At 34.9% G+C, this 25,893-nt stretch overlaps 7 protein-coding genes and 1 long non-coding RNA gene across 8 annotated transcripts; 2 read left to right on the forward strand and 6 right to left on the reverse strand.

Moving 5' to 3' along the window:
* The first annotated feature begins 3,387 nt into the window (after window positions 1-3,387).
* On the forward strand, window positions 3,388-4,655 carry LOC117128963. The gene is made up of 2 exons (XR_004452487.1): window positions 3,388-3,580; window positions 3,632-4,655. It is a non-coding gene; the product is annotated as an uncharacterized LOC117128963 (long non-coding RNA).
* Window positions 4,656-8,186: 3,531 nt separating this feature from the next.
* On the forward strand, window positions 8,187-10,859 carry LOC117129297. The gene is made up of 5 exons (XM_033282861.1): window positions 8,187-8,498; window positions 8,587-8,697; window positions 8,792-8,953; window positions 9,048-9,504; window positions 9,622-10,859. The coding sequence occupies exons 1-5, from the start codon at window positions 8,187-8,189 to the stop codon at window positions 10,857-10,859; spliced, it is 2,280 nt and encodes a 759-aa protein (XP_033138752.1).
* Window positions 10,860-12,710: 1,851 nt separating this feature from the next.
* Window positions 12,711-15,152, reverse strand: LOC117128957. The gene is made up of 3 exons (XM_033282065.1): window positions 15,080-15,152; window positions 14,560-14,947; window positions 12,711-14,320 (listed from the first exon to the last, which is right to left on the reverse strand). The coding sequence occupies exons 1-3, from the start codon at window positions 15,110-15,112 to the stop codon at window positions 14,043-14,045; spliced, it is 699 nt and encodes a 232-aa protein (XP_033137956.1). The 5' UTR covers window positions 15,113-15,152; the 3' UTR covers window positions 12,711-14,042.
* LOC117128958 lies at window positions 14,554-16,263 on the reverse strand. Its single transcript, XM_033282067.1, has 5 exons — window positions 15,971-16,263; window positions 15,840-15,896; window positions 15,689-15,769; window positions 15,558-15,614; window positions 14,554-15,466 (listed from the first exon to the last, which is right to left on the reverse strand). Exons 1-5 carry the CDS (start codon window positions 16,148-16,150, stop codon window positions 15,341-15,343), a joined length of 501 nt encoding a protein of 166 aa, XP_033137958.1. The 5' UTR covers window positions 16,151-16,263; the 3' UTR covers window positions 14,554-15,340.
* Window positions 16,264-16,288: 25 nt separating this feature from the next.
* LOC117129298 lies at window positions 16,289-18,562 on the reverse strand. The gene is made up of 6 exons (XM_033282862.1): window positions 17,610-18,562; window positions 17,113-17,526; window positions 16,896-16,979; window positions 16,685-16,789; window positions 16,505-16,603; window positions 16,289-16,423 (listed from the first exon to the last, which is right to left on the reverse strand). The coding sequence occupies exons 1-6, from the start codon at window positions 18,483-18,485 to the stop codon at window positions 16,289-16,291; spliced, it is 1,713 nt and encodes a 570-aa protein (XP_033138753.1). The 5' UTR covers window positions 18,486-18,562.
* An 852-nt stretch (window positions 18,563-19,414) lies between these two features.
* LOC117129299 lies at window positions 19,415-20,202 on the reverse strand. The gene is made up of 3 exons (XM_033282863.1): window positions 20,142-20,202; window positions 19,910-20,080; window positions 19,415-19,813 (listed from the first exon to the last, which is right to left on the reverse strand). Exons 1-3 carry the CDS (start codon window positions 20,200-20,202, stop codon window positions 19,548-19,550), a joined length of 498 nt encoding a protein of 165 aa, XP_033138754.1. The 3' UTR covers window positions 19,415-19,547.
* Window positions 20,081-23,068, reverse strand: LOC117128955. Its single transcript, XM_033282055.1, has 12 exons — window positions 23,004-23,068; window positions 22,787-22,936; window positions 22,625-22,696; window positions 22,475-22,546; window positions 22,274-22,408; window positions 22,107-22,175; window positions 21,927-22,013; window positions 21,490-21,849; window positions 20,978-21,406; window positions 20,589-20,842; window positions 20,421-20,501; window positions 20,081-20,298 (listed from the first exon to the last, which is right to left on the reverse strand). Exons 2-12 carry the CDS (start codon window positions 22,862-22,864, stop codon window positions 20,271-20,273), a joined length of 1,665 nt encoding a protein of 554 aa, XP_033137946.1. The 5' UTR covers window positions 22,865-22,936; window positions 23,004-23,068; the 3' UTR covers window positions 20,081-20,270.
* On the reverse strand, window positions 22,437-24,964 carry LOC117129300. The gene is made up of 4 exons (XM_033282864.1): window positions 24,469-24,964; window positions 23,809-24,206; window positions 23,610-23,708; window positions 22,437-23,524 (listed from the first exon to the last, which is right to left on the reverse strand). The coding sequence occupies exons 1-4, from the start codon at window positions 24,962-24,964 to the stop codon at window positions 23,339-23,341; spliced, it is 1,179 nt and encodes a 392-aa protein (XP_033138755.1). The 3' UTR covers window positions 22,437-23,338.
* Window positions 24,965-25,893: the final 929 nt, after the last annotated feature.

The following is a 25,893-nucleotide window of genomic DNA, read 5'->3' on the forward strand; positions in this document are numbered from 1 at the left end:
AGCTGTGTGCATGCTTGGTCGCCGCATATCGATCGAGCTTGGCTTGTCCGCGGTCCGATTGCCAGAGCTTGTCCACGGCCGATTTGGATATATGTCTGTTGCCTTTGGACAATCGGTATTTAGTGGTTCGATTAAGATTTGAACAAGATTTTACCGCAAGGCTCTTTGTAAAGATTTCTTTATGAAGATTACTTTTCGTAAAAACGTTCATGTTGATTTTTACGGACTTTCACACATTGATTCCATTGTGACTGATTTTGATCCCAACGGTTAGGCCCCCAGCTCGTTAGAACCATGAGCTTCTAGCGTGAGGTTCTAGCGAGTGGCTTGGCACGTTAGGTAATTAAGGTGAGTTAGGCGGAATTAATGGTTGAAAAGGTCCGTGGTAAGTGGTCTTCTCTCTCTTCTAAAAGTATAACGCGATAAGATTGGGGCTGCGCCTTATGACAGCTGCCTACGTACCCATGTTGAAGGGATCAAGCCTTTCATAGTTCATCTTGGAGTTAAGGTTCTTATGACTAGTTTTCCAGTGAGACCTTTATGGTCTAGCTTATGTAGAAGTTATCAGGCGTGTTGCTGCCGATGGCATTTTATATGGGCGTAGAAGAAAGATTACGAGTTGTCATCTCGTAATCTAAATCTGTGTGTACTGCTATATCCGTGATATGTTTCGAGAGGTTTCCGCAATGTGTAAACTTGCGGGATTTCTGAAGACGCTCAAATATTGGCCAAGAGACAAATTTTGAGATCTCGTATCAAAGTGTTTACAACTATGCCTACAAATGTTAGAGACCAGTGCGCTGGGTTTAGGGCAAGGCCTAGGTCTAATCACGGCTTTAGGGGTGCGATGACTACTTCGATTTAAGTTTCCTTTGATATGCCCGTGATATATTCTCGGCTTACGTGACTTGTATGGTAGGAATTGAGCATCTCTTCGAGGAATATTTTTAAGTCTCCCGAAAGTGATGACCAAAATTTCGGATTTTTTTTATATAGCGCTATTACCCTTGTGTCGGGTGTACGAGAGCTATCTCTACAAGATGGCTAAGTCTGTTTAGGACGTTAAGAGTTTGTTGTGATCAGCAACAAACTTATCGGTAGATATTACCGTTTTTGAGTCTTTGCGAAGAATATGTGTTTCAGAAGATGTTTAGTATGTATGATTGTTTGGTCTTCCAAGAAGGTGCCTTTATCAAGGAAGGAAATTTTGTCGAAAACTGGTTCTTCAGGCATCTGCGACGTCTCGCAATGCTGAAGATTGATTTTTTCTTTTGTATGCCGTGTTTCGTGTTTGAAATATTCGCGGGCTTGAAAATGTTTCGCGATATTGCAGGGGTTTAGTCTTAGCCCTGCGTTTGAGAAACATTCTGGTTTGTCTACGGATGTTCGCAGCCAAAATTGTTGTTCCTGTTTGGATTTGATTTGCGATCGAGGAGTTAGGACTAAGGGGTCACGTAAATTTGTCCACGGAAAGAGGCATCCTCCTATATTGTGCTTTGCGAGGTGTTGGCCTTCCGAGCTTTCTTTCGTGTCTATTTGAGGATATTTCGTATAGCTATAGGAGCTCTGTTACGAGTTTTCCTTACATGCCGAATTTTACGAGTAAAACACAGCGGGTTTAAAGTGAATCGTAGTATATGGAACTTGGTCGATTTTTGACAAGTTCAACCTTTCTGTTAACTGTTTGGTTGTTAGGACTGAGTTTTGTTATGACGAATTTGCCGTATGATTCCCGTTTTTGGGTCATACGATAATTGTTTGTGTAATCGTTACTTGGTGTTTCAAGACAAATTGCGGATTACTGTTTAGCCGTCAAGTTATTGGAGCGGTGATCGCTCAATTATTTTTGAATCGAACCTCACCGTCAACTTCACCGGAGCTGGCATGTCCGATACCAACCCACAAATCCGTCTCCGTTGAAGCTTCTAAGGCGAAGCCACTCCTGTAGGAACCCCGCGGCCACAACACTGAATCCAAAGACCTAGCCTCAAAACCCAACTGCTGCTCCTCCCGTTGACGCCTCAACTCCTATTCAGACGCGCTACCCTCCAGATTCGAACCGGTAAAGAGTTCACCGCCTCCAACAGACTTACCTAGTTCGAGGAACCGCCATCCTCTTGCTAGATCCACCATCAGCAAAAACCCTCAACACACCGGAAGACAAGCCCCCCGGCCCCAATGGATCACTTGCAAGGCTCAAACCGCGTACCCGCCCCCCTCTAGCAGGAAAGCACCGGTCTTTACACTCGACGAACCACCAAGGCCAAGAAACCCTCGAGAAGGTCCACCGCACCAGGAACCACCGGATCTCGAAGAATAAGGAAAATAATGTTACCAAGAAACACCGTCCGCGACTGCTCCGTCTTTAAGCGCTATCCGACTCCCTCCACCACGTCCTCACCGTAAACTCGCCGCAACTCCAAGGATGTCCAAGACTTAACCTTTCAGTGAAATCCCAAAACCACAGAGCTACGAGCATATCGAATCGAGAGGATACACGATGGAGGAGTGCATAATGGGAATGGGAGGCTGACAGTGAAGTAAGAAGATACCGCCGGCCACCTAAGCTTTTTTTTTTCAGATCTAGGGTTTTGAGAGAAAAGGAAGGGAAAGGAGAGAGAAAGATGTCTTGATAAAATGTTCATCTTTAATGAAGGATAAAAGACATTTATAACTTTTTGATTAATTTTGACAAAAAACATATAGTTAACTAATAAAAACTTAAAACATCAATTCTAAACCCTAAATCATCAACTTTAAACCCTAAACCATCAAACATCAACTCTAATTCCTAAACCTTAAAACATCAAGTCTAAACCCTAAACCCTAAAACTAAACTTGAAACATCAATTTTATCCCCTAAACCTTAAATCTAAACTTAAAACATCAACTCTAAACTCTAAACCTTCAACTCTAAACCTTAAAACATCAACGCTAAACCCTAAACCCTGAAACATCAACTCTAAACCCTAAACCCTAAACTTTCAAATCTAAATCCTAAAACATCAACTCTAAACCCTAAACCCTAAACTTTCAAATCTTAACCCTAAAACATCAACTCTAAACCCTAAACGTATACCTTAAACCCTATATTTTTCTGAAATTCGAACACTAAACCCTAACACTGTAAACCTTCAAATCTATACCCTAAAACATCAACTCTAAACCCTAAACGTAAAACCCTAAACCCTAAAACCCTAAACCTTCAAATCTAAACCCCAAAACATAAACTCTAGGGTTTTAGGGTTTAGGGTTTAGGAATTAGAATTTAGGGTTTAGGGTTTAGAGTTAAAGGTTTAGGGTTTATGGTTTAGAGTTGATGTTTTAGGGTTTAGGGTTAATTTCTTAGGGTTTAGGATTTAGAGTTTACTTTTTAGGGTTTAGAATTTAGTGTTGATAGTTTAGGGTTTAGTGTTGATGGTTTAGGGTTTAGAGTTGAAGTTTAGGGTTTAGAGTTGATGTTTTAGGGTTTAGAGTTGAAGGTTTAGAGTTTAGGAGTTAGGGTTTAGAATTGATGTTTTGGGGTTTAGGGTTTAGAGTTGATGTTTCAGGGTTTAGGGTTCGTATTTCAAAAAAAGGGGTTTATCATTGATGGTTTAAGGTTTAGGGTTCGTATTTCAAGAAAGAAAAGGGTTTAGGATTGATGGTTTAGGGTTTAGAGTTAAGTTTTAGGGTTTGAATTTCGAAATAGTATAATTCGAAAAAAAATTAAAAACTATTTTTTGTTTTTTTTTAGATTTTTATTTATTTAAATATTTATTTATTATATACATAAAGAGCAAGTGCATAAGAGTCTTTTGCCACTTAATAAATAAGATATTTTTGAAAATGTCATATGGCAAAAATGAAAAGTGGTAGCATGAAAGTAGTAAACACGTAATTTCCCCAGAAAATTAATGCATATGCACAATATATAGTTTTACTTTGTATTTACCATTTTTTTACAATGAAAGTAAAAGTATTTTATATTTTTGTGAATATCTGAATTTGAAATACTCATACTGGAGTCGCTTAAATGCGCATATGTGTTAGTGTTTTATTTAGAGTTCAATCATAATAGATATTTTATGCAATTTACATAGTAATTTTATTTTAGATATGATAAAAAGAGAAATAAATATATATAACTTTAAACTAATGTTAAATAAACTTTTTTTATTAAAATAAACACATAACTAAAAAATATTAGATGCATTTTCTACTTGATCTAGTTACAAAATTAATTAATTGCATGATTATGATGTTTTATTAGTTCACATATTTTTCAATTGATGAATATATAATGAATATTTTCATATTTTTATTTTCTGTTGTCGGGAGCGTGAGATTATACTCTAATGTCAATATTATTTATAAATATTATTTGAATTTTCAACTAATTTATTTTAATTTTTAGCCTGTTTGATTTATTTTATGTTGTCATATATATTAATAACATTCTGTTTCAAATATCTTTCATTGATAGAACTCGTGTGATATTATTTTTAGTTTTATATGTTATGTTAATTGTTTTAATAAAGTTTCATAAGCATATGTCCTATAAATTTTATCGGTGAATTACACTAAAGACTTATGATAAGTCACCATATAGTTTGCATAATTTTTAATGACCATATTTAAAAAAAAACTTATTGATTATAGAATATTTAGAGTTTTTTTCTTAAAAACATATTTGATTAGTTTAATGAATATTTTTATAATGATTTTCATAAAAACATATATGTAAAAGTTTATTAAATTTTAATTGTTGATTACTAAATAACTATGTTTATTCATTTATTGATAAAAACAGTTTGAGAACACATAGATAAATGATTTGAAAAAATATAGATAAACGACCTGTTTAACAATATATTTTTTACATATGTAAATTATTGTTACCATCAATTATTTCTAACAGAGCTTTGTAACTTATTGTAAACTAAATAATAAATTGGGTCGGTAAAAAAAAATCACAATCAACCATTATTTTTCTAATAAACTCATATAAGTTATTATAAATTTATAATATGTTATAGCTGAGAATAAAAAAGAAATACTAAATTTCAGTTTATCATTATATTTATTTGATCATATTAAGTATTATGATATTAATTATTTTTTTTTATTTATAAGTTATTTGTATGTTTTGACATACTTTAAGACATAGTTTTACAATTCTGACTTTAATTAATGAAGAGTTACCATATATATCAAGTAAGCATTTTTTATTTTCGTTTTGTTTTGTTTTTATAGAAAATTTAAGATTTATAAGAAATTAACTTAAGATGCTGGCTTTAAATATTTTTATTGGTATTTTCAGTTATTTCTGATTTTTAAAGCATATAGTCCATATCGTATTAAAGGTTACGAACATAATTAGATTTTTTCTTGTCAATCTCTTATTATGTTAAGTTTTCAATAATTAGCTATAAATATCAATCTAACTTTAAAGATAATTTTTACAAATTTTAATTTATCTTTTTTTTATAGTTTTGTGCTGATTTTTATTTATTTTTACATATGTGATTATTTATAAATATTTTTAAAACTTTATTTCTTTTTAAATATTTTATTTTTGTTAATGTTTTGTTTACTTTAAAATATATACTTATTTTATATATCAAGTTATTATTTTTAATAAAATAATATTTTTATTTACTTTATCAAATTAAAATGATTATTTTTATATTATTATAATGATATTTTTAAATTCTATGTGAACAGTTAAATAATATATATCATCAATTTTGAAATCATATTTTATTTATATTCATATGTAATGAAAAAGTGATTTAGATTTACATTGTCTTTATTATTTGAAATCCTTATATTTTTAAGATTATTTTTGTTACTTAATTTTATGTTGATCTTTCCAAACATTTATTTTTTATAATAAACTGATTCTTTTAGTTATTTGGCAATTTTGTTTACTAAAGTTATTATTGATATTTTTTTGAAAGAAATAGCTTCCATTTTGAAATCATATTTTGTTAGATTCATATGTAATGAAAAGTGCTTTAGATTCATATTGTTTTTATTATTTGAAATTCTTGTATTCTTTAAGATTTTTTCGGTTAGTTAATTTTAGGGAAATTGTCACAAATAGCACATTCATAGTACCACTTTTCATGTTTACACTAACCACTTTTACTCTCACTTTTAATGAAGGGTAAAAGATAATTATACCCTTAGGGTTAACTAATCTAGACTTTTTTTTTTTTAACACAACTAATTTAGAGTTAGGGTTTAGAGTTGAGGGGTGGAGTAGAGTTTTTAAAATATGAAATTTAGGATTCTAATAAATATATAAATAAATACTTAAAAAATCTATAAAAAATGGTTTCAAACATAGTTTTCGTTTTTCAAAAAAAAATTCGAAAAAAAAAATTTCAAAAAAAATAATTTATAAAAAATTTCGAATTTGGAAAAGTATAATTAACATAAAAAAAATTTACTTTATTTTTTTTATTTAAATAATAATTTATTATATATATAAATAACAAGGGCATAAGAGTCTTTTGCCACTTAACGAATGAAGTATTTTTGAAAATGTCTCTTTAGTGGTGGTAAAAATGAAAAGTGGTACCATAGAAGTGGTAAACATGTAATTTTCCCTTAATTTTATGTTGGTCTTTCAAAGGTTTACTTTATACATCAAATTGATTCCTTTAATAATTTTGCATTTCACTAAATTGAATAGTAGTTTCCTTTTTATTTTGAAATAAACATTTTTTGAAAATATTGAAAATTTTAAAATAGTAAATTAAATGATAATTTGACATATTTTGGTGCTTTAAAATAATATGTGGATATTCTCAATGATTTATTGCATCAAATTACTTATAGTACATATTTTTGTTGAATATTTTCAGCAGTATATAACCTAAATTTTGTAAATCATGTGTTTTAGATTTATATAGTTATAATTGTTTGAAAGTATAATTGTTTTAGTTTTAGATTTCAGCAGTATAATTGCATTTTTAAATTAACTATTATATTTGTTTGTTATTTTTATGTTAATTTTCGAAACATATTTTATATAGTATAGATTTGTACATGATGTTATTAATTTTGTAAGTTTAACTTATTTGATAATTATTTATGTTTTTTTTTTGAAATAAAAAATTTCGTAATATTAATATTTTTAGAAATACCAAATTAAAAACGATTTGGTATATTTTTGGTGCTTTAAAATAATATGTGAAAATTTTCAATGATTTTTAATATCAACTTATATATAGTATATGTTATTTTGAATAGTATATAACCTAAACTTTGAAAATCATGAGTTTAAATTTAGATTTATATAGTTATACTTGTTTGAAAGTCTGGTATTTTTAAATTAATTATTCTTTTTGTTATTTATTTTTTAATTTTCAAAAATATTAAGAAATATGTTAACTTAATATAGTATTTATATTTTTTTTATAAATTAACCTTATTTGATATTGATTTATATTTAAGTTTGAAATAAACATGTTTTTGAAATATTAATATTTTTTAAAATAGTAAACTAAAATGCTGATATGTCATAATACGAATGGTCGTTTAAATCCTATGTGGACGCTTTCACTGGCTTATAGCCTCAACTTTTATATAGTATAGATTTCAGTTTAAATTATTTAAGTTAATCATAAAAATAGGAATGGATTATCAAAGGAGAAAATGACACAAAGAACACTAAACCAAGTTTTCCTCCCCAAACTAGCACTCAGGATCAGAAGTCACAAAAATAGGTTTCATTAAAGGGGCAATTTACCCTTACGCCCTCTTCTTTAACTAATTTAAAAAACAAATTTGAAATCAATTGTCGCCGTCCTCGTTTCATCGCTTCTTCTTCTCCTCATCGCTGTCTTTTGTCGTCGTCGTCTCTCCGTCGTCGTCTCTCTGTCGTCGTCTCTCTGTCGTCGTCTCTCCGTCGTCGTCGTCGTCGTCGTCGTCTCTCCGTCGTCGTCGTCGTCGTCTCTCCGTCGTCGTCGTCTTCGACTCTCCGTTGATCCGTCGTCGTCTTCGTCTCTCCGTTTATTTATCGTCGTCGTCGTCGTTTCTCAATTGATCTGTCGTTTCTACGTCTATTCATCTCATTCTCTCTCTCGTGTGTCTGATTTGATTAAGGTTTGAATCATTTCATTTTGTTATACATTATCTAGGTTTTGTTATATATTATTCATTTGTTGATGAATTGAAGTTGATTTTGTCGAACAATGGAAGTTTTGTGCATCTGTGGACAATGGATCTCAAAAGAATCTCTCCAGTGGGAGTTTCTTGTTGATTTGAAGAGGAATGCATCAATCATTTCCATAGAAGAAGATCTACTGTATGAAGATTTGATGAAGATTGTCTCTGAAGATTTTAGTGTTAAAGAGGAAGAAATCAGTTTGAGTTATGGTTTTTCATTGGATATGAAATGTATTATTGAAAGTTTCCCCCCACTCTCGATAGGTAATACTCGTCAGCTCAGAACTTTCATTTCCAAGACTAGAGCATTTGATGGAACCTGTCGTTTGTGTGTTAAGGTTTGTATGATTTTTTTCTTACTTAGACTTTTCAGGATATGCTTCATAACCAAGTATTATGCCTTACAGAACTACTTGACTTTTGCAGGTTAGTACTGATCCAGCTAGTTGTAACACTCAAGCTTCTGATACATTTGCTTCTACTGTTCCATTGAATGCCAATCCAGCGATTCTTTCTACTGTGCAGAGTGAAAAACAGGTACATTGTCCTTAATTCCCTTTTTCTGTTTGTGTTTGCATGATATGCTTCATAATCAAGTATTATGCCTTACAGAACTACTTGACTTTTGCAGAGTCTTCTATATGAAGGTGTTTCTACAGTTCCTCTGAATGCTCTTCCAGATTTTAGTACTGATTCAGCTATCTGTAACATTCAAGCTTCTGATACATTTGCTTCTACTATTCCATTGAATGCCAATCCAGTGATTCTTTCTACTGTGCAGAGTGAAAAACAGGTACATTGTCCTTAATTCCCTTTTTCTGTTTGTGTTTGCATGATATGCTTCATAATCAAGTATTATGCCTTACAGAACTACTTGACTTTTGCAGAGTCTTCTATATGAAGGTGTTTCTACAGTTACTCTGAATGCTCTTCCGGATTTTAGCCCTGTCCATATTGGACTTTCACCAAACACGAGAGTAGCTGGCGATATTAAGGTGAATAGCTATTTTAAGACAAAGAGAGAGTTGATGTTGAGGATGAAGAAATGGGCTTTAGAGTGGAAGTTTGAGTACAAGACTGTCTCTTCTAACAAGTCAAGAGTGCTTTTGAGTTGTGTTGATGAAAATTGCACGTGGAGGATGCGTGCTATCAAGCTATCTGTTTCAGATTTTTTCGTTGTTAAAAAGTATGTTCATGAGCATACATGCGATACAACACACAGGAAAGCCAACCACAGACAAGCATCTGCAAAGTTGTTGGATTCTTTGATTTCCAGCAATTATGGAGAAAAAAAGGAAGGTCTCAAACCGAAACAGATCATTGAACAGGTCAGGATGCTGCATGGTGTTCACATCAATTACAAACAAGCTTGGAGAGTGAGAGAAGAAGCTCAGATTTTGGTTAGAGGGACTCCTGAAGACAGCTATTACAATTTGTCTAGGTGATTGTATAAAATCACAGAAACAAACCCTGGTTCCTTGACTTATCAACATGTTGATGCTGCAGGAAAGTTCAAGTATGCATTTGTGGCTTTTGGTCCATCGATAAGGGGATTCTCATTGATGAGGAGAGTTATTGCAGTAGATGGTACATTTCTGAAGGGAAAATTCAATGGGACTTTATTGGCAGCTTGTGCTCAAGATGGGAATTATCATCTATATCCTCTCGCCTTTGCAGTGGTTGACGCAGAAAACGGCGCCTCTTGGAAATGGTTCTTTAGAGGTTTGAGCCAGAAGATCCCGGACGCTTCGGATCTTGTTTTTGTATCAGACAGGGCTAACTCCATTTCTTCAGCGTTGGAGGATGTATATCCCTTATCTCACCATGGAATTTGCAGGATCCATCTGCTCCGCAACATCACTCCTACATATGCGAAGACTGGGTTGCTACCTCTGGTGGAAAGCGCTGCTGATGCCTATACGTGTCACGAGTTCTGGTTAATCTTCAAGGACATAAAGGATAAATGTCCTGAATTGGCTAAGTATCTGGAAGAGTCTGATTTTAGGAAGTGGGCACGAAGCTATGCGCCTGCGAACAGGTATAATATTATGACTACCAACATTGCAGAGTCTCTCAATTCTATGTTGAGGATGCCTCGTGAGTTGCCCATTATCTCTCTCCTTGAAACTATCAGATTGACGATGACCACTTGGTTTTTTGAGCGACGCGAAGCGGCTGCGAAACATAAGCACCTGGTTACTCCAAAAGTTGTGCAGAAATTGGTATCTAGGTTAGGGGCCGCAATGTTGTTGAATGTGTATCAAGTTGATCGAAGCGAGTTTGAGGTGAAGAATGAAACAATGAAGTTTGTTGTTGACTTGGAGAAGCGGCATTGCACATGTAATGTTTTCGACATTGACAAGATCCCCTGCATCCATGCCATCGCTGCTGCTAAGCATATCAAGAGAGATGAAAACCGTTTTGTTGATGCTTCTCACTTGACAGAAACGTGGGCTAAAGCTTATGCTGAAAGCATACATCCTGGTGGAGAGTTGTCAACGTCCACCTATCCAGAGAATATTGATGAACTGTCTTGCCCACCTCCAGCTACCAAAAAGAAAAGTGGACGCCCTCCTACAAAGAGAAAGAGATCCGTTGGCGAGTTTGGGGTTCCTGGATCTAAATCTCAGTCCCACAAGTGCAGCAGATGTGGCACAGGAGGGCACAACAAGATCACATGCCAGAGGCCTATAGGATGAAGTTCTACATTTTTACATTTTTATCGATTATTATTTGGATGTTGGCTATTTGATGGTTACATGATATGCACAAGACCATATACATTTTTTCTTTTGGAACCCTATCCTGAATAAGTATGATTTCTTCCAACTTTTGTAATATACAACATTATCTTTTGATCTCATTTCAATTCTTAGTTTAAACTTCTTTGCTAGAAAAAAACACAGTAATATTCAACTATTCTGGAATCCCATCCAGAAATACCGAGTTCCCTTCCAAGGTTTATAATACAACATTTTCTGTTAAGAATAATTATGTGGAAAAGTGTAACAGATGATTCTCCTCGGTCTAGCGGCTAAAACACCTATCTGTCGAAATTGTAACGCTTGACTCGACCCGGATTCGATTCTCCTACTAATCAGAGTTTTAAAAAAAAATTTAAGTTGAATAAAAATAAAAGAAATATATTACTTTACTTACAACATGTAATGACTGAAATTAACTTGGCCTAGTGGCTACTACACCTTAATTCCCTCTTTCCTCCTAGTCATCTTCAGGTTCGAATCCTATGAGATGTGTATATATATTTTTTTTTCCTCCAAAATTTGCAAATCACATTATCAAATTTTCCAAATGTTTAGATATTAATCCTTAGTTTTGATCTCATTTCATTTTTTTCTAGTTTAAGAAAGAAGCACACTAATATTCATGTATATTATTCATGCATACTCTGGAAGCCCATCCTGAAATATCAAAGATCTTTCCAATGTATTATACTATAAATTGTATGGCTAAATTCAATTATGTGGAAGCAACTAACAGATGATTCTCCTCAGCCTAGCGGCTAAACCACGAAACCTATGATACCGAAACATTTGTTCGACCCGGGTTCGACTCTCCTATGAGTAATGGTTGATGTTTTTTTTTTGTTCAAACATATATCTCAGGAATCGAAGAGTCTCTTCCAAACGACACCATGTAACTCAGTAACCGAAGAGTTTCTTTTCGTCAAGATTGGCTGTTATATGATTGGTTATTTCAGTAACTGACTTCAATAATCGAAGAGTTCCACAATAATCAAGAGTTTATTTTAACTGACTTTAATAATCGAAGAGTTCCTTTTAGTTCTATAAATATAAGGGACGATATCAGACCTTTTATTCACTCACTTCATTTCGTCTGATTTATCCTTTTGCAATACAAGTTAGTTTTCGATTTTTCTCATTTTCCATTCAATTCATGAACTTTTTTCTATTTCTATTTTATCGTAACATCTTAGTTTCGATTTTGTTGCAGGACAAAGTTTCAATGGAAGGAAGTTCAAAGAAGATGATGAAGCGTCCCATAGAGGAGGTTTACGGATGTGATGCCGCCGAAGGTTTCAATAAGGGGAAGAAGGAAACTGTGGTACATTACAGGGCTCTTCTTCGTTTGTCCAACGAATACAGGCTATCTGAGAATGATTGGAATCTGGCATCCAGCAAAGCAAATTCAATTGCTGTCCAAATCGAGTTGCTTGAAGATATTATCAAAGCTGATGGAAAATTTGATTTAACTGCTGAGTTGGAGAAACTCAAAGAAGAGCACTCGAAGCGGAAGGAATGCTTGCTGATGTGAAGGTCAAAGTCCCTGATTGGGATAAACTTGGCGAAAGTTGGCTGTGTCATGAGTAATTTCATGTTATCATCTTCTCTTTTTATGTTTTTAAGGACCACATTATGTTTGATTTTCAGTTTTTATTTTAAATGAATAAGTACTTTTGTTTCTCTTGTGTTGTTTCTTCAATTAACAACCTAAATAAAAAACTTGTTCAATGTTTTTCACTATTTTGTAATGGTTTGGCCTAGTGTTCTTGTAACTTGGTTATCTGATTTGCTTATTTGTTTTTGGAAAGCCATCCTGAATACATAAAATGATATCCAGATTATATAAATCTATCGTCTGTGAATAAATAAGTTCACATTTACTCTGTTATCGAATATCCACCGTAGCCTAGTGGAAAGCCCTTCTATTCTTAGTGTACCCTTATCACAAAATAAGCCGTGTTCGATCCCCATTGTGTATACTCACATTTTTTTCTGTTTTTAATTAAATATTCAAAAGTTATTTTCGTTTTATTATAGCTTTTTGCAAGTATAACACCCTTGGCACAACGGCTGCACACTTTGATTCATCTTTCGAGAGTTCACGAGTTCAATCAACATCAGATCACATTCTTTTTCATTTTTTTTTTGTAAACTTTAAAGGAATTTGGTTTTGGAAAGCCATCCTGAATACATAAAATGATATCCAGATTATATAAATCTATCGTCTGTGAATAAATAAGGTCACATTTACTCTGTTATCGAATATCCACCGTAGCCTAGTGGCAGGCCCTTCTACTCTTAGTGTACCCTTATCACACAATAAGCCGTGTTCGATCCCCGTTGTGTATACTCACATTTTTTTTTTTTAATTAAATATTCAAAAGTTATTTTCGTTTTATTATAGCTTTTGGCAAGTATAACACCCTTGGTACAACGGCTGCACACTTTGATTCATCTTTCGAGAGTTCACGAGTTCAATCAACATCAGATCACATTCTTTTTCATTTTTTTTTTTGTAAACTTTAAGGAATTTGTTTTGGAAAGCCATCCTGAATACCTAAAATGATATCCAGATTATATAAATCTATCGTCTGTGAATAAATAAGTTCACATTTACTCTTCGAATATCCACCATAGCCTAGTGGCAAGCCCTTCTACTCTTAGTGTACCCTTATCACACAATAAGCCGTGTTCGATTTGTGTATACTTACACTTTTTTCTGTTTTTAATTAAATATTCAAAAGTTATTTTCGTTTTATTATAGCTTTTGGCAAGTATAACACCTTTGGCACAACGGCTGCACACTTTGATTCATCTTTCGAGAGTTCACGAGTTCAATCAACATCGGATCACATTCTTTTTCATTTTTTTTTGTAAACTTTAAAGGAATTTGCTAGGCTTTGGTGCATTTTGCTTTCTCACTCTTTTTCTGGAAACCCATCCTAAAAGTACCATAAGCATTTGACAATTCATCAATACATCCTAAAAAATTTTCAATAACAATCTAAATGAAAAAAAACGTTAGGGATAATTCATTACAAACTTAAACTTAAACGTTAGGGATAATTAATATCAAAGTAGAAAAACAGAGTAGAAAACAGAACAAATATGACATTTTCACTTCCTTTGACCTTCCTGGAAATCTTTATCCATAAACTGGTCGAAGATCTCACAACATAGCTTGCTTCGTAAGTCCATCGCAGTTTCATCATTTATATTAGCCATGCTCTTCAATCCCAGTGACCTGCATTCCAGCATCTTCACAACAAAAATACCACAGTTGTATGGAAATTTTGTCTTTGGAAGCCCTTCTGCAAACTTAACTTCAAATGGACTGATATCTTCGAAATTAACCTCTTCACCAAGAAGTTCCATCTTTATGGCACTAATCAACACTGTCATAAATACCCAAAATTATACAATAAATCAATCACCAACAGACAACAAAATGAATATGTAAAAATGCATCACAAGCACAAGCAGCAAGTGACAAACTTTTATTTTCTAAATTAGCTAAAATTCTTTTTCAGGATACGCATACTTTCACAATCCTATCCATTATCAATGTAACAATATAAATTAAACTGATTTTTCTACACTGAATGATAAATTAATAAATCACAAAGAGTTTTACCTGCCAGTTCTTGGATTTGATTAAGAGCACGTTTGATATTTGCTTTTGGAAGACCACAATGGAAGAGTGTGATTGTGTTGTCCATCAATTGTATCTCCACCCCAATATAGTGATAGCTCAACTTATCTTCAATGACACCATATATAACATCAACATCTTCCAGCCATACCTTCTTTGGATGTATTAAACCTTTCACAAGTTCGCCTACACAGCCCTCCAATAACGTTTTTTTTTTCTTATGTGGCTTCCTGACAGATTCATAAGCGTACCCAACCACTTCTAAGAATTTGACTGGTACAAAGCATGCTGCTGGAAGATTGTTGTTGCGGAACCAAGCACCTTGCTCAACCCTCTTACAATTTAGCATTTCAAATGCAACATTTATGTGCTGCCAATGTAACAATATAGTTAGAAACTTCATATAGAACTGCTATAACATGGACATCTAGCATAGCTCAACTCAACCTCTTCCTAAACATATGACACAATCAAATAGAAGACAGAACAGAGTGTTGATTACCTCTTTGTTGAGATTGTTTTCTGCATCGTCCATTTTTTGAAAGAACTCTTTTTCAATTTCTTTTCCATTGATATAAAACGGTCTGTAGTTGATAAAATTAACTAGTATCAATCGAAACTTTTACAAAATAAATTAGGAATATTTATGCGAGGACAAAAAGTTGCTTACACACGATATATGCCCCGTAGATCCATCCAGTGTGCAAGCCTTGAAAACCGAGGAAATTCAGGTGTCACAAATGGATCAATTGGAAGGATTACCTCAGGTGTTACAGGTATAGGAGGGGTTTCTAGGTCGTATTGGCCTCTTCTCTTCTCGCTGTAGAAAAGGAAGCAAATCTACTGGCTGAGCATTTGCTTTCTTCTTCTTACCAACATGTGGCTTCCCCTTTAATTAAAAATAAAGACAAAAATTCAGGATCGTTTTTATCTTTATACTTGAATGCCTTCCTAATATGAAGTAAAAATATTTTTTATACCTTTTTTGCATGATCGTCTTGACTTGGTTTCACACTCTTACCCTGCTTTACTTCCATCTGTGAAACAAAACCGATATATCAAACTATTGACCTGAACTTCAATTCAAGTGGATCTTATTCATTTTTATTACCTCTTTTGCCATTTTCCCAACACCATCTTCTGATGGACCAGCTGCTTCATTTTTCTTACAAGCGACAGCCTTCGCCTTCCCCTTTTTGAATGACAAAAATTCAGATACATTTATATCTTAATTCCTAGTATGATGTATAAATATTTCATACCTTTTTATCACCATCTCCTTCACTTGGATTCACACTCTGCGTCTGCTCTTCTTCCATCTGAAAATCAATACCGAGATATTAAACAAATGACATTATTTTTCAATTCAAGTGATCCAAGGCATTTGTTTTACCTTTTTTGTCATCTCCCAAACACCATCTACCCATTTTCTTGGTTTTCGCATCTCAGAATGGTGGAAGTAAATTTGTTCTTTAGAATTGTTCAAAGAGACAAAACACGAGCCATCAAACAAAATGACTTTAACTTTTCCAGCGCACCAGGCACCATTGTCGAACGCCTCCACGTCCTGCATTAGCTCATAACTTTTCTTCGCTCCAGATCTCTCAGGTGGTGGTTGAGGACGTATTCTGTCAATTGATACACGTGTCTCAACACTCCTTTTCCTCTTCTTTTCGTCCAGAGACGGGACGAGTACTCAACTTTCACCATCTCAACCAACCCCATCAACCAAATATGTTGCCAACACATTTCCTGGATACCATTTATGACAAGTATTGTCATCTTGTGATGAAATCTCCACATTTGCTCCGATCTCAAAGGGATTTTGAACTCTGCTTTCTACATCCTGTGATGGTTTAGATTCAAGGATATCCAGTCATTTTGATAGTTGCTGTATATTTATTAAAGGTTTTAATGAAAGTAATACCTTATTTTGCTCTGTTAAAAGATTTCTGCGAGCTCGGGTATTTGGCTGTGTGTCGGAAATGTTTGGTGAAATGATCTCATTCATAAGCTCGTGAGTCTCCTGAATTCAGGAATGGTTGAATGAACACGTACAAGGGCTTCCAAAAATTACTTGAAAAGTCCAATTTTTTAAAGAAGGTACCTGCTGCGTCTGAATTGGAGTAAGGACTGGAGTCTCAATATTCTGTTGAGCTATTGGAGAACCAGGTGTCTCTTTCGTGATCTCATTCATAGGCTCTCGTGTATCCTGAAGTCAGGAATGGGATTATGAACACGTACAAAACTTCAAAATTATTTAAGTACAACCAAATTCATAATTTTATAATACCAACAGTTTTCAAAATTATACTTGCCTCATTGTTAAGTTGTTCATCTGCTTGATCTGCATTGGCTTCACCTTGTCTGGAAGCCGTCTCATGAAATGGAGTTGTGTCAGTCTGTGCAAGTACAACAAAAATTAGGAAGGCAATCCTAAATATGTATAACATCTTCCAAAATTACTTGACAACTCAAAAAAAACTGAATCAAGAACTAGATAAACATTAATTTTAATTTCCGAAAAAAAGTTACCTCATTGTTTGGAGTTTCATATGAAGTAACTCTTTGTAGTTTCTCTAGTTTTGTCACACGTTCTTTAATCTGTTTCCTCTCTTTTTCAATCAAACACAAACGATCGTTCATGATCCTTAAATTATCTCCCACCATCTCGCTGATTCTGTTGATCTTTGATTCCAAAGACTCCTCCTGATACGAAGTAGAAGCTTGACTCATCCCTCCATTCCCAAACAGTAAAGATGCTCTTCTTATTTCTTCATTAGCACCGTATAGGTCTACTGACATGTTTCGCCAATCTCTAATTTTAAACTTATAACCTCTCTTGGATAAATCGGCCATGTCATCCAGATCTTTATTAGCTTCGTCTTCCATGCAAACATCAGCTTCTGGATCATTAGAAATAGGAGGTAGGATGCATGTGACCTTAAGCTGAAACCATAAAAATAATTAGCTTTTAAATGGAGAATCATAAGGCAAAACAGAAACAAGAAAAAAATAATGTAAAAACTTACATGATCTTTGATTTCAATTAGGAGAACATCTATCAGCTGTGGAGAAGCTATTTGAAGGTACTTCTCACACAAAAATATTGGGGTAGACGGTTGAACGCTCAGAATAGGAACAACTTGACTGAATGCATACTGTAGCAAAGGTACTGACTCAAGTATCCATATAAGAAATGCCATAGGGAACCCTTGCAAATCATAATTGTTTTTGTCGAGGCTTTTGTCGACAGCTCTCTGAAGTGATTTTAACAGCAAATTATAAGCTGTTCTCCCCCATGGGTATGTCATCAAGACATCCATATCCTGCGCTATTTTCACATAATCCAAAGTAAAAGTTGTGCCACCGTCGAGAAGGCTCTTCTGTAGTAGTATGCTCTCAATCAGGAGGAGCATTGCAAGGCAGAATCTCTCATCAGAAGCATCTTCTCTTGTGTTTCTGAGCTGCTTCTCCACGTCCTTTACTGTATGAGTACGCCCTTTTAGGAAGTCCCACTTAAATTTCTCGGTTTCCTCTCGTGGTTCTCTTGCTTCACCACTACATTTCAAACCAGTCACCATGTGGAATTCTCTTATAGAGAACCTCATTGGCTGAGCACCAAAATGGAACCATGCTTCGTGTCTCTTCACTGTCTTGATGCTTTTGGTGAGAACTGCGTGCACTATCTTAGCTGATAATTTCAAAGACCTCTCTCCAAGCTTGATCACCGGTCCCAAAAACGTCCCTCTTATTCTGTTGAACTCATCATTTCCTAGAATTTCCTTAACAGTTTTGATATAAGCAACTATCGAGTGTTGGTTTATCGATATCGTCTTCTCTGGCTCTGATCCAATCGGATACCTCAGCTCAGGCAGTGCTAGTCTTAATGGTAATGGATCTCCCATCTTGTTTCTATCCTGCGTAAACAAGAAAAATTTTATTTGTCTAAATTAATTAAAATCCAATTTTCAGGAAGGGTTTCCTGAAAATACAAATAAATCCTTCCTGAAGTCTATACACATGCTTTCACATGAACTAGAATTCTACAATCATATTAGGTTAAAACGAGCAAGTCTATACACAAGCAAAAACCAGGAGACCAATCTCTCAGAAAGAAAACACACATAAGGTTGAATCTGCAACATACCTTCAAGAGATAGAGCTCTAGAAATGGTTTTTCTCGGAGAATAGAGAGAGCTCGCGTAAAAGATCGAGAGAGAGAGAGAGTTTCTGGAGATGGGTTTTCGTCGGAGATCGAGAGATATGGAGATGAGAGAGAGATTCGAGAGGCGGAGACGAGTGAGATTCGAGAAGTTTGAAACGGCGAGAGTGTTGAGACGGCAAGAGTTTTGTTTTTTTTCAATCGAAATGTATTGTTTTGGAAACCTATCCTATATTAATTGGTTTAAGTATGCTTATGTAATATTCTTTAACAGATGATTCTCCTCAGACCAGCGGTTAAACCAAGGCATTTCATAACTCAAAAGTCTCTCTATCCCCGGGTTCGATATGTGGTGGATTCAAAATCTATTTTAATTTTTTTTGTGTTACAGTTTGGAGTTAAATAAAATTAAATGTAATCCATTAACAGATGATTCTTCTTGGCCTATTGGCTAAACTCCCACACTATCCAAATACGCAGACTCTCTCCCTCTGGGTTCGATCCTTTGTGGTTCTAAATTTTTGTTGTCTGTAAACATCACAATTTTAAGCTTACCATATACATGTCCAATCCTTAGTATATAATCTCATTTCATTCTTTTTTACATTTGAAACACTTAACTTTTTTTCTGGAAACCCATCCAGAAACATTATTTTAACCTTCCAAGATATATGATACCCAAAAAAAATACTTGATATCCTTCCAATCTTTCTTATGTAACCAGACGCCAACAACATAACAAAATAAACAGTCATAACTAAAACCGAGTCTTAACTAAAACAAAAAATGTTTTCATGCATCATTCTCATTTCCCAAAGCTCTCATCCACAAATTGGTTGAAGATCTCACAAGACAAGGTTCTCCTTAGCTCCAATGCATTGTCATCATTAATCTTTGTCATGTCTCCTATCTTCAATGACTGGCACTCCAGAATCTTGACAAGAAATATCCCACAGTTGAAAGGATGTTTTGTCTTGGGTAAACCTTGTGCCTGCTCAATCTCAAATGGAATCATCTTCACTTTATCTACCTCATCACCAGAAGATTCCACCAGCAGATTAGAAATCAACACTGTCATATTTAAAAATCAATATCAAGATAGAATCAGTTGAATATTTCAAACCAAGAAACAGATGAATACATCAAATACAGATTGTTTATACATACCTGCCAACTTTTTCACTTGAGGAATATCAATGCTGTTGCTTTCCTTTTGAAAACAATCATATACTGTGATTCTTTTCTTCTTCAAATGAATTTCCATCCCAATCCAGACATTGCTTTTTTTTCCAAGAGTAATCCCATACACAACATCAACATCTTCTCCCCATGTCTTCTCTGCTCGGATATACCTTCCCTCTCACAGTATCTTTAAATAAATCGTTGAAAATCTTTTTACCTTTGACCTTTTCTTTCTTGTAAGCCAAATCATCAGAGAGCAAGCAATGCAAGAACTCCATAGGTAGGAAGCACGCCTTTGGAATCTTGTAGTTGTGGAACCAAGCAGCATTCTCATTTCTTCTGCAATTTAGCATTGCAAAGGCTCCATCAATGTGCTGCAAAAAAAAGGCAAACATTATCTAATTTGTTACTATATAATTCCTGAAACTAAACAAATCCTTCCTGAATTTTTTTTAAAAAAAAAAGCTCAAGGCAAGAACATATGTAAACAAATTACCTCTTTCTTAAGGTCCTTTTTGCATTTTCCATGCTTTGAAAGAAAGATTTCCTTATCTTATTATCATTGATTGATAGGGACCTGCAGTCGATTAAAGATTCAAAAGAATTACCAAACCTCTTATACATAAATATAAGAATATATAGACAAGGACAGAAACATGCTTACGTTTCATGCATGCCGGGCTTTAATGTCATCCAATTTTGAAGCCTTGAAAGCTTATGTTCCGCAGGAGTTGAAAACGGATCAACTGCAGGTATAATCTCAGGTATTACAGTTAAAGCCGGATTTCTGTCAGACTTGAATGGAGTTTTTGTGTCTCTAGATCGTTTAGGCACCCTCTCGCTCCTTCTTAGGAAAACATTATCCATTCCTGAATTTTGTGATGAGGCAGCAGCTTTCCTTTTCTTATCAGGCTTCACCTTTAATCAAACAATAGACACCAAGCAAAATATTATCAAATTTGTTGCAATCGGAATTTCTGGAAACCATTCCTGAAACTAAAATGTATGTATATCAAACAATTCACGTGAAGTATAATTCTAGTTATGATTTACCTTATCTGCCATCTTCCAGACTCCATCTTTCCATTCTCTATGAATTCGCAAATCTGAATGTTTGAATAGAATAGTTTCCATAGAAGTATAGAGACACACCGAGTATGTGTTATCACCAAGTACCATGCTAATTTGTCCGCTGCTCCAGCCATTGTTGTAGAAGGCTTCTACCTTATCCATCATCTCAAAGGATTTTTGGTCACTAGTTGGTGTTGCAGGACGTATTTTGTCAGCCGTGATAGTATCCTGAAGTTTCTGAAGTCTATGTTGGTCTGTGAAGAGTGTCGTGTACTCAACTGTCAGCTCCTCTAGTCCTTCACACAGTTTAAGATCAACAACCTTTCCTGGATACCATATTTCGTCATCAGTAGACAAAATCTCAACCTCTGCGCCTATTTGAAAGTGAGCTAGAAGCCTGCTTACTTCAACCTATTAAAAATGAAGATTCAGTAACATCAGCGGTTTTAAATTGTTAGAATAATAATTAAAGATCAAATATACTCGATGCATACCTCGTTTGTTTCTGAAAAATCTATAGCACTTGTCTGAAGATGCTCTGTTTGCTGAGTAATAGGCGGCATCTTCGAAACATCTGTGGAAACTAGCTCAGTAGTAGGTTCTGTAGTATCCTTGAGATTTTCTTCTGCTTGATTCTGCTCTGATGGTGTCTCATTGGATTGATCTCCCTCACTTGTCTGAAGGTGCTGTGTTTGCGGAGTAAGAGGCTGTGTTTTCGAAACATCTGTGGAAACTAGCTCAGTAGTAGGTTCTGTAGTATCCTTGAGATATTCTTCTGCTTGATTCTTTCTGCTTGATTGTGTATGCTCTCCTTCACTTGGAGAAAAATATTGGGTCGCAGTTTCTGTCTCACTCTATAAGACAAAAGTAAATGGTAAGAGTTAGTTGAATAGAAAAATATTACCTAAACATTTTAAATATTTCTTCTTACCAAAGCATTCTTATTTTCTTCAATAACTAGTGCAATTAGTGAAGACAATGGAGAGGAAGGTGTGTGATGCACAGCATGTGTATCCTCCTGTAATAACAGTAAAATAAAAGAGGTAGTTATGAAGAAGTTTCTACAATTTAAAATTCAAGTTGTACTTATGAAAGACATTTCTATGCTTACCTTTTTATTGTTTGCTGAAATGATCTCAGTCAATGGCTGTGTAGCCTCATACGTTTCCTCTGTTACCGTCTGCAAAAAAAACAAAAAAAAGTCAGGTAGGGGATCAAAAACACGTACAAAAGCTTTCAAACATTACTTGAAATCTCCAAGATTTTTTGAACATTTACCTGCTGTTTCTGAATTGGAGTAAAAACTTGAGCCTCAATACTCTTTGGAGATATTGGAGAAGAAGGTGTCTCATTCATTTCCAGTGTTTCTTTTTGCAAAACTTGAGTCTGAGCAGCAGGTGACTCAATCACAATCTGCAAAAAATATCAGGAAAGGCCATCATGAATACATTCAATTATAATTTCTAGAGTAAATATTACCTCATCATCTGGTTTTCCTTCTTCTTGATTAGTTTTGGGTGGCGTTTCATCAGTAGAGGTTTGTGTTTCCCTCTGCCAAAAATTAGAAAGGTCTATATATGTAAATCACCCAAAACTAATTGTAAACTCCAACTGTCATTGAGCATATACCTCTTTTGTCAGATTAGGAGTAAAAACTTGAGTATCAAGGGCAGGCGTGTCATCCGATGGCTCTCTCTCAATCTGTAAAAATTATCACGAAGTCAATCCAGAGTACGTTCTAAAGCTTCCAAACATTAACTTAAAAATCCAAGATTTTTTTTGACCATGTACCTGCTGAGTCTGACTTGGAGTATAAACGGGAGTTTCAATACTCTTTGGAGCTATTGGAGAAGAAGGTGTCTCATTCATTTCTACTGTTTCTTTCTGCAAAACTTGACTCTGACTAGCAGGTGACTCACTTGTTAATTTCTCTCTCACAATCTGCAAAAAAATATCAGGAATGGCCATCATGAATACATTCAACTATAATTTCTAGAATAAATATTACCTCATCATCTGGTTTTCCATCTTGATTAGGATTGGATGGCCTCTCATCCGGTAGACGTTTCTGTTTCTTTCTGTCAAAAATCAGAAAAGCCTTTATATGTAAAAAAATCACCCAAAACTAATTTGTAAACTCCAACTGTGAAAACAATATCATTGAGCATATACCTCTTTTGTCAGATTAGGAGAGAATACTTGAGTATCAAGGGCAGGAGTTTCATCATCTGATTCATTCATTGTGTCCTGCAAAAATCAAGAATGCATTCAAGAATATGTACAAAAGCTTCCAAATATTACTTCAAAACTCAACAATATTTTATTGGTTACATACCTCATGTGTCAAATTAGGATGTTGAGACATTGGAGATAAAGGCGTCTCACTCGATGGTTGCGTGTAATCCTGCAAAAATCAGGAAGGCATTCAGGATTTTGTACAAGAATTTCCAAATATTTTCTTAAACTTTTTTGAGCATATACCTCATTTTGTTGAGACTTTGGAGATGCAGCTGATTCAATCATTGTCTCCTGCAAAAATCAGGAATGCATTCAAGAAGTACAAAAGCTTTCCAAATATTACTTCAAAACTCAACAATATTTATTGGTTACATACCTCATGTGTCAAATTAGGCTGTTGAGACATTGGAGATAAAGGTGTCTCACTCGATGGTTGCGTGTGAGACATTGGAGATAAAGGTGTCCCACTGGATCGCTGTTTGTCAAATATTAGGAAGGCATTCAAGAATATGTACAAGATCTTCCAAAAAATACTTGAAAATGCAAATGTAAAAGAAGATGTTTTGAGAATTTACCTTTTGTGTCACGTTAGTGGGAAAAACATTGTTGTTTCCTTCCAACTCTGACACACGAGCTCTAAGATGTATGTTTTCTTCTTCCAGTAATGACATTCGATCCTTCATGCTCTTCAGATTCTCCTCCATTACCGTGATGATCCTGTTCACTTTTTCATTTACTGAATCCTCATCAATCGGAGTAGAAGCTTGGCCAGTCTCCTTATTTGCCATCATTTGAATAAGAGCATCCAATGTGTCAAATGTGTCTACACACCTATTTTCCCAGTCATCGGCTGTAATCTTGTACCCTTTCTTTGTTACATCTTTCACTGTTTCCAACTCGTCACTATATTTGTCTTCAATGGAGATATCATCTTCTGGATCATGATAGAAGGTAGTATGCAATGGACCTTCAGCTGAGAGTATTTAAAAAAGACCAATGAGAAACATATTAAAAAGAAGAAGCCAAATAAACTGAGAAACATATACTTGGAAAAGCTTACCTTTGTATCAGCTTCAACCTGTAAAACCCTATCAAGTGATGGATTCTCTACTCAGTGTATTTTTCACACAAGTAAGTCGGCCCAGGAACCTCAACTGTTGGTACACACTTACTGAACTTATTCCTTAGCAAAGGAATCGACTCTAGTATCCAAAGAAGGAATACTAGAGGATAACCTTGCAACTCAAATTTGGATTTATTCTCCAAATGATTCGCGACAGCGTTTTGAATTGACTTCAGGAGCACAATGTAAGCCTCTTTTCCCCATGGATATGTCATATCCTGTGCATTTTTCGCATATTCCAAAGGAAAACTCCCTCCTTTGCTCTTCCGCAATAATATGCTCTCTACCAGGATGAGCATTGCGAGGCATACTCTCTCCTCAGAAGCATCTTCTCTTGTGTTTCTGAGCTGGTCCACCACGTCACTTAACTTATGACTACGCCCCTTTAGCAATTCCCAATTAAATCTCTCGGTTTCCCTTCGTGGTCCTTCTAATGCACCACTACATTTCAAGCCTGTCATCATATGAAATTCTCTTATAGAGAACCTCATTGGCTGCGCACCGAAATGGAACCAGGCTTCATTCTCCTTGACAGAAACGATGCTTCTAGTGAGAATGGCGTAGACTATCTTTGCTGATAACTTCAATCCTCTCTCACTGAGCTTCATTACAGGTCCCAGAAATGATCCTCGGACTCTTATCATCTCATCTGGTTTTAGGATGCTTTTGACAATAGAGATATAATCTGAGCCGAGTATTGGTTGATTGCTGACTTTTCCTTTGGCTGTGAACCAATAGGATACTTCAGCTCTGGCAGTGCTAGTTTTAGAGGTACTGAATCTCCCATCTTGTTTCTATCCTGCGTAGACAAGAAAAAAAAATCCAATTTTCAGGAAGGGTTTCCTGAAACAATACAAATCCTTCCTGAAGTCTATACACATGCTTCAAATAACAGAATTCTACCAATCATATTACGTTAAAACGAACAAGTCTATACACAGCAAAAAACCAGAAGACCAATCTCTCAGAAAGAAAACACACATAAGGTTGAATCTGCAACATACCTCAAAGAGATGAATTACGCTCCAACAAATTGTGTTCCCACAATTCAAAATCTTTCATTTGCTTCGCTGGTTAATAAGAAGAGTAACAAACAAATCAAAATCAAAATCAAGCAGCTTCCCAAATTTTAATTCAAAACCCTAATTTTAAAAAGTTACATAGTGATTTGTGTCCGATTTGAGAGTAGAGAGTGTGACGCTGATGATTAGATAGCCGGAGAAGATGATTAGCGAGCCGGAGAAGATAATTAGCGAGCCGGAGAAGATGATTAGCGAGCCGAAGAAGATGACTAGCGATCCGGAGAAGATGATTCCCGAGCCGGAGACGACGATTCCCGAGTCGGAGAAGATGATTCCCGAGCCGGAGACGACGATTCCCGAGTCGGAGACGACAATGCCGGTGAGGGTTTGAAGATTCCCGAGAGGAGACGACACGATTCGCGATCGAAGGAAATGAAATGTTTTTTTTATTCTTATAACAAAGGGTATAAGGGTAAATTACCCCTTTAATGAAACCTATTTTTGTGACTTCTGAT

Source organism: Brassica rapa, chromosome A10, assembly GCF_000309985.2.
Source record: "Brassica rapa cultivar Chiifu-401-42 chromosome A10, CAAS_Brap_v3.01, whole genome shotgun sequence".
NCBI lineage: Eukaryota > Viridiplantae > Streptophyta > Magnoliopsida > Brassicales > Brassicaceae > Brassica > Brassica rapa.

Bases quoted from the DNA above. Each gene is read 5' to 3' on its own strand.
- LOC117129297 (XM_033282861.1), top strand. From the start codon at position 8,187: ATGGAAGTTTTGTGCATCTGTGGACAATGGATCTCAAAAGAATCTCTC. The intron at 8,499-8,586 runs GTTTGTATGATT...TGACTTTTGCAG, and splicing joins CCTGTCGTTTGTGTGTTAAG to GTTAGTACTGATCCAGCTAG. The intron at 8,698-8,791 runs GTACATTGTCCT...TGACTTTTGCAG, and splicing joins CTGTGCAGAGTGAAAAACAG to AGTCTTCTATATGAAGGTGT.
- LOC117129299 (XM_033282863.1), bottom strand. From the start codon at position 20,202: ATGGAGTTCTTGCATTGCTTGCTCTCTGATGATTTGGCTTACAAGAAA. The intron at 20,081-20,141 runs GTAAAAAGATTT...ATATCCGAGCAG, and splicing joins CAAGAAAGAAAAGGTCAAAG to AGAAGACATGGGGAGAAGAT. The intron at 19,814-19,909 runs GTATGTATAAAC...TAAATATGACAG, and splicing joins TCAAGTGAAAAAGTTGGCAG to TGTTGATTTCTAATCTGCTG.
- LOC117128957 (XM_033282065.1), bottom strand. From the start codon at position 15,112: ATGGACGATGCAGAAAACAATCTCAACAAAGAG. The intron at 14,948-15,079 runs GTAATCAACACT...TTACATTGGCAG, and splicing joins AAAACAATCTCAACAAAGAG to CACATAAATGTTGCATTTGA. The intron at 14,321-14,559 runs GTAAAACTCTTT...TATTTATGACAG, and splicing joins TCAAATCCAAGAACTGGCAG to TGTTGATTAGTGCCATAAAG.
- LOC117128955 (XM_033282055.1), bottom strand. From the start codon at position 22,864: ATGAATGAGACACCTTCTTCTCCAATAGCTCCAAAGAGTATTGAAACT. The intron at 22,547-22,624 runs GTATATGCTCAA...AATTTTTGGCAG, and splicing joins CTCCTAATCTGACAAAAGAG to AGGGAAACACAAACCTCTAC. The intron at 21,407-21,489 runs GTATGCATCGAG...CATTTTTAATAG, and splicing joins ATTTTTCAGAAACAAACGAG to GTTGAAGTAAGCAGGCTTCT.
- LOC117128958 (XM_033282067.1), bottom strand. From the start codon at position 16,150: ATGCAGGACGTGGAGGCGTTCGACAATGGTGCCTGGTGCGCTGGAAAA. The intron at 15,897-15,970 runs GTAAAACAAATG...ATTGATTTTCAG, and splicing joins TTTGGGAGATGACAAAAAAG to ATGGAAGAAGAGCAGACGCA. The intron at 15,615-15,688 runs GTAATAAAAATG...TTTGTTTCACAG, and splicing joins TTGGGAAAATGGCAAAAGAG to ATGGAAGTAAAGCAGGGTAA.
- LOC117129298 (XM_033282862.1), bottom strand. From the start codon at position 18,485: ATGGGAGATCCATTACCATTAAGACTAGCACTGCCTGAGCTGAGGTAT. The intron at 16,980-17,112 runs GTAACTTTTTTT...GTACTTGCACAG, and splicing joins ATGAAACTCCAAACAATGAG to ACTGACACAACTCCATTTCA. The intron at 16,604-16,684 runs GTACCTTCTTTA...TCCTGAATTCAG, and splicing joins CTCCAATTCAGACGCAGCAG to GAGACTCACGAGCTTATGAA.
- LOC117129300 (XM_033282864.1), bottom strand. From the start codon at position 24,964: ATGAAGCTCAGTGAGAGAGGATTGAAGTTATCAGCAAAGATAGTCTAC. The intron at 23,709-23,808 runs GTAAATTCTCAA...TTTGACAAACAG, and splicing joins CCACTAACGTGACACAAAAG to CGATCCAGTGGGACACCTTT. The intron at 23,525-23,609 runs GTATGTAACCAA...TGATTTTTGCAG, and splicing joins AGCCTAATTTGACACATGAG to GAGACAATGATTGAATCAGC.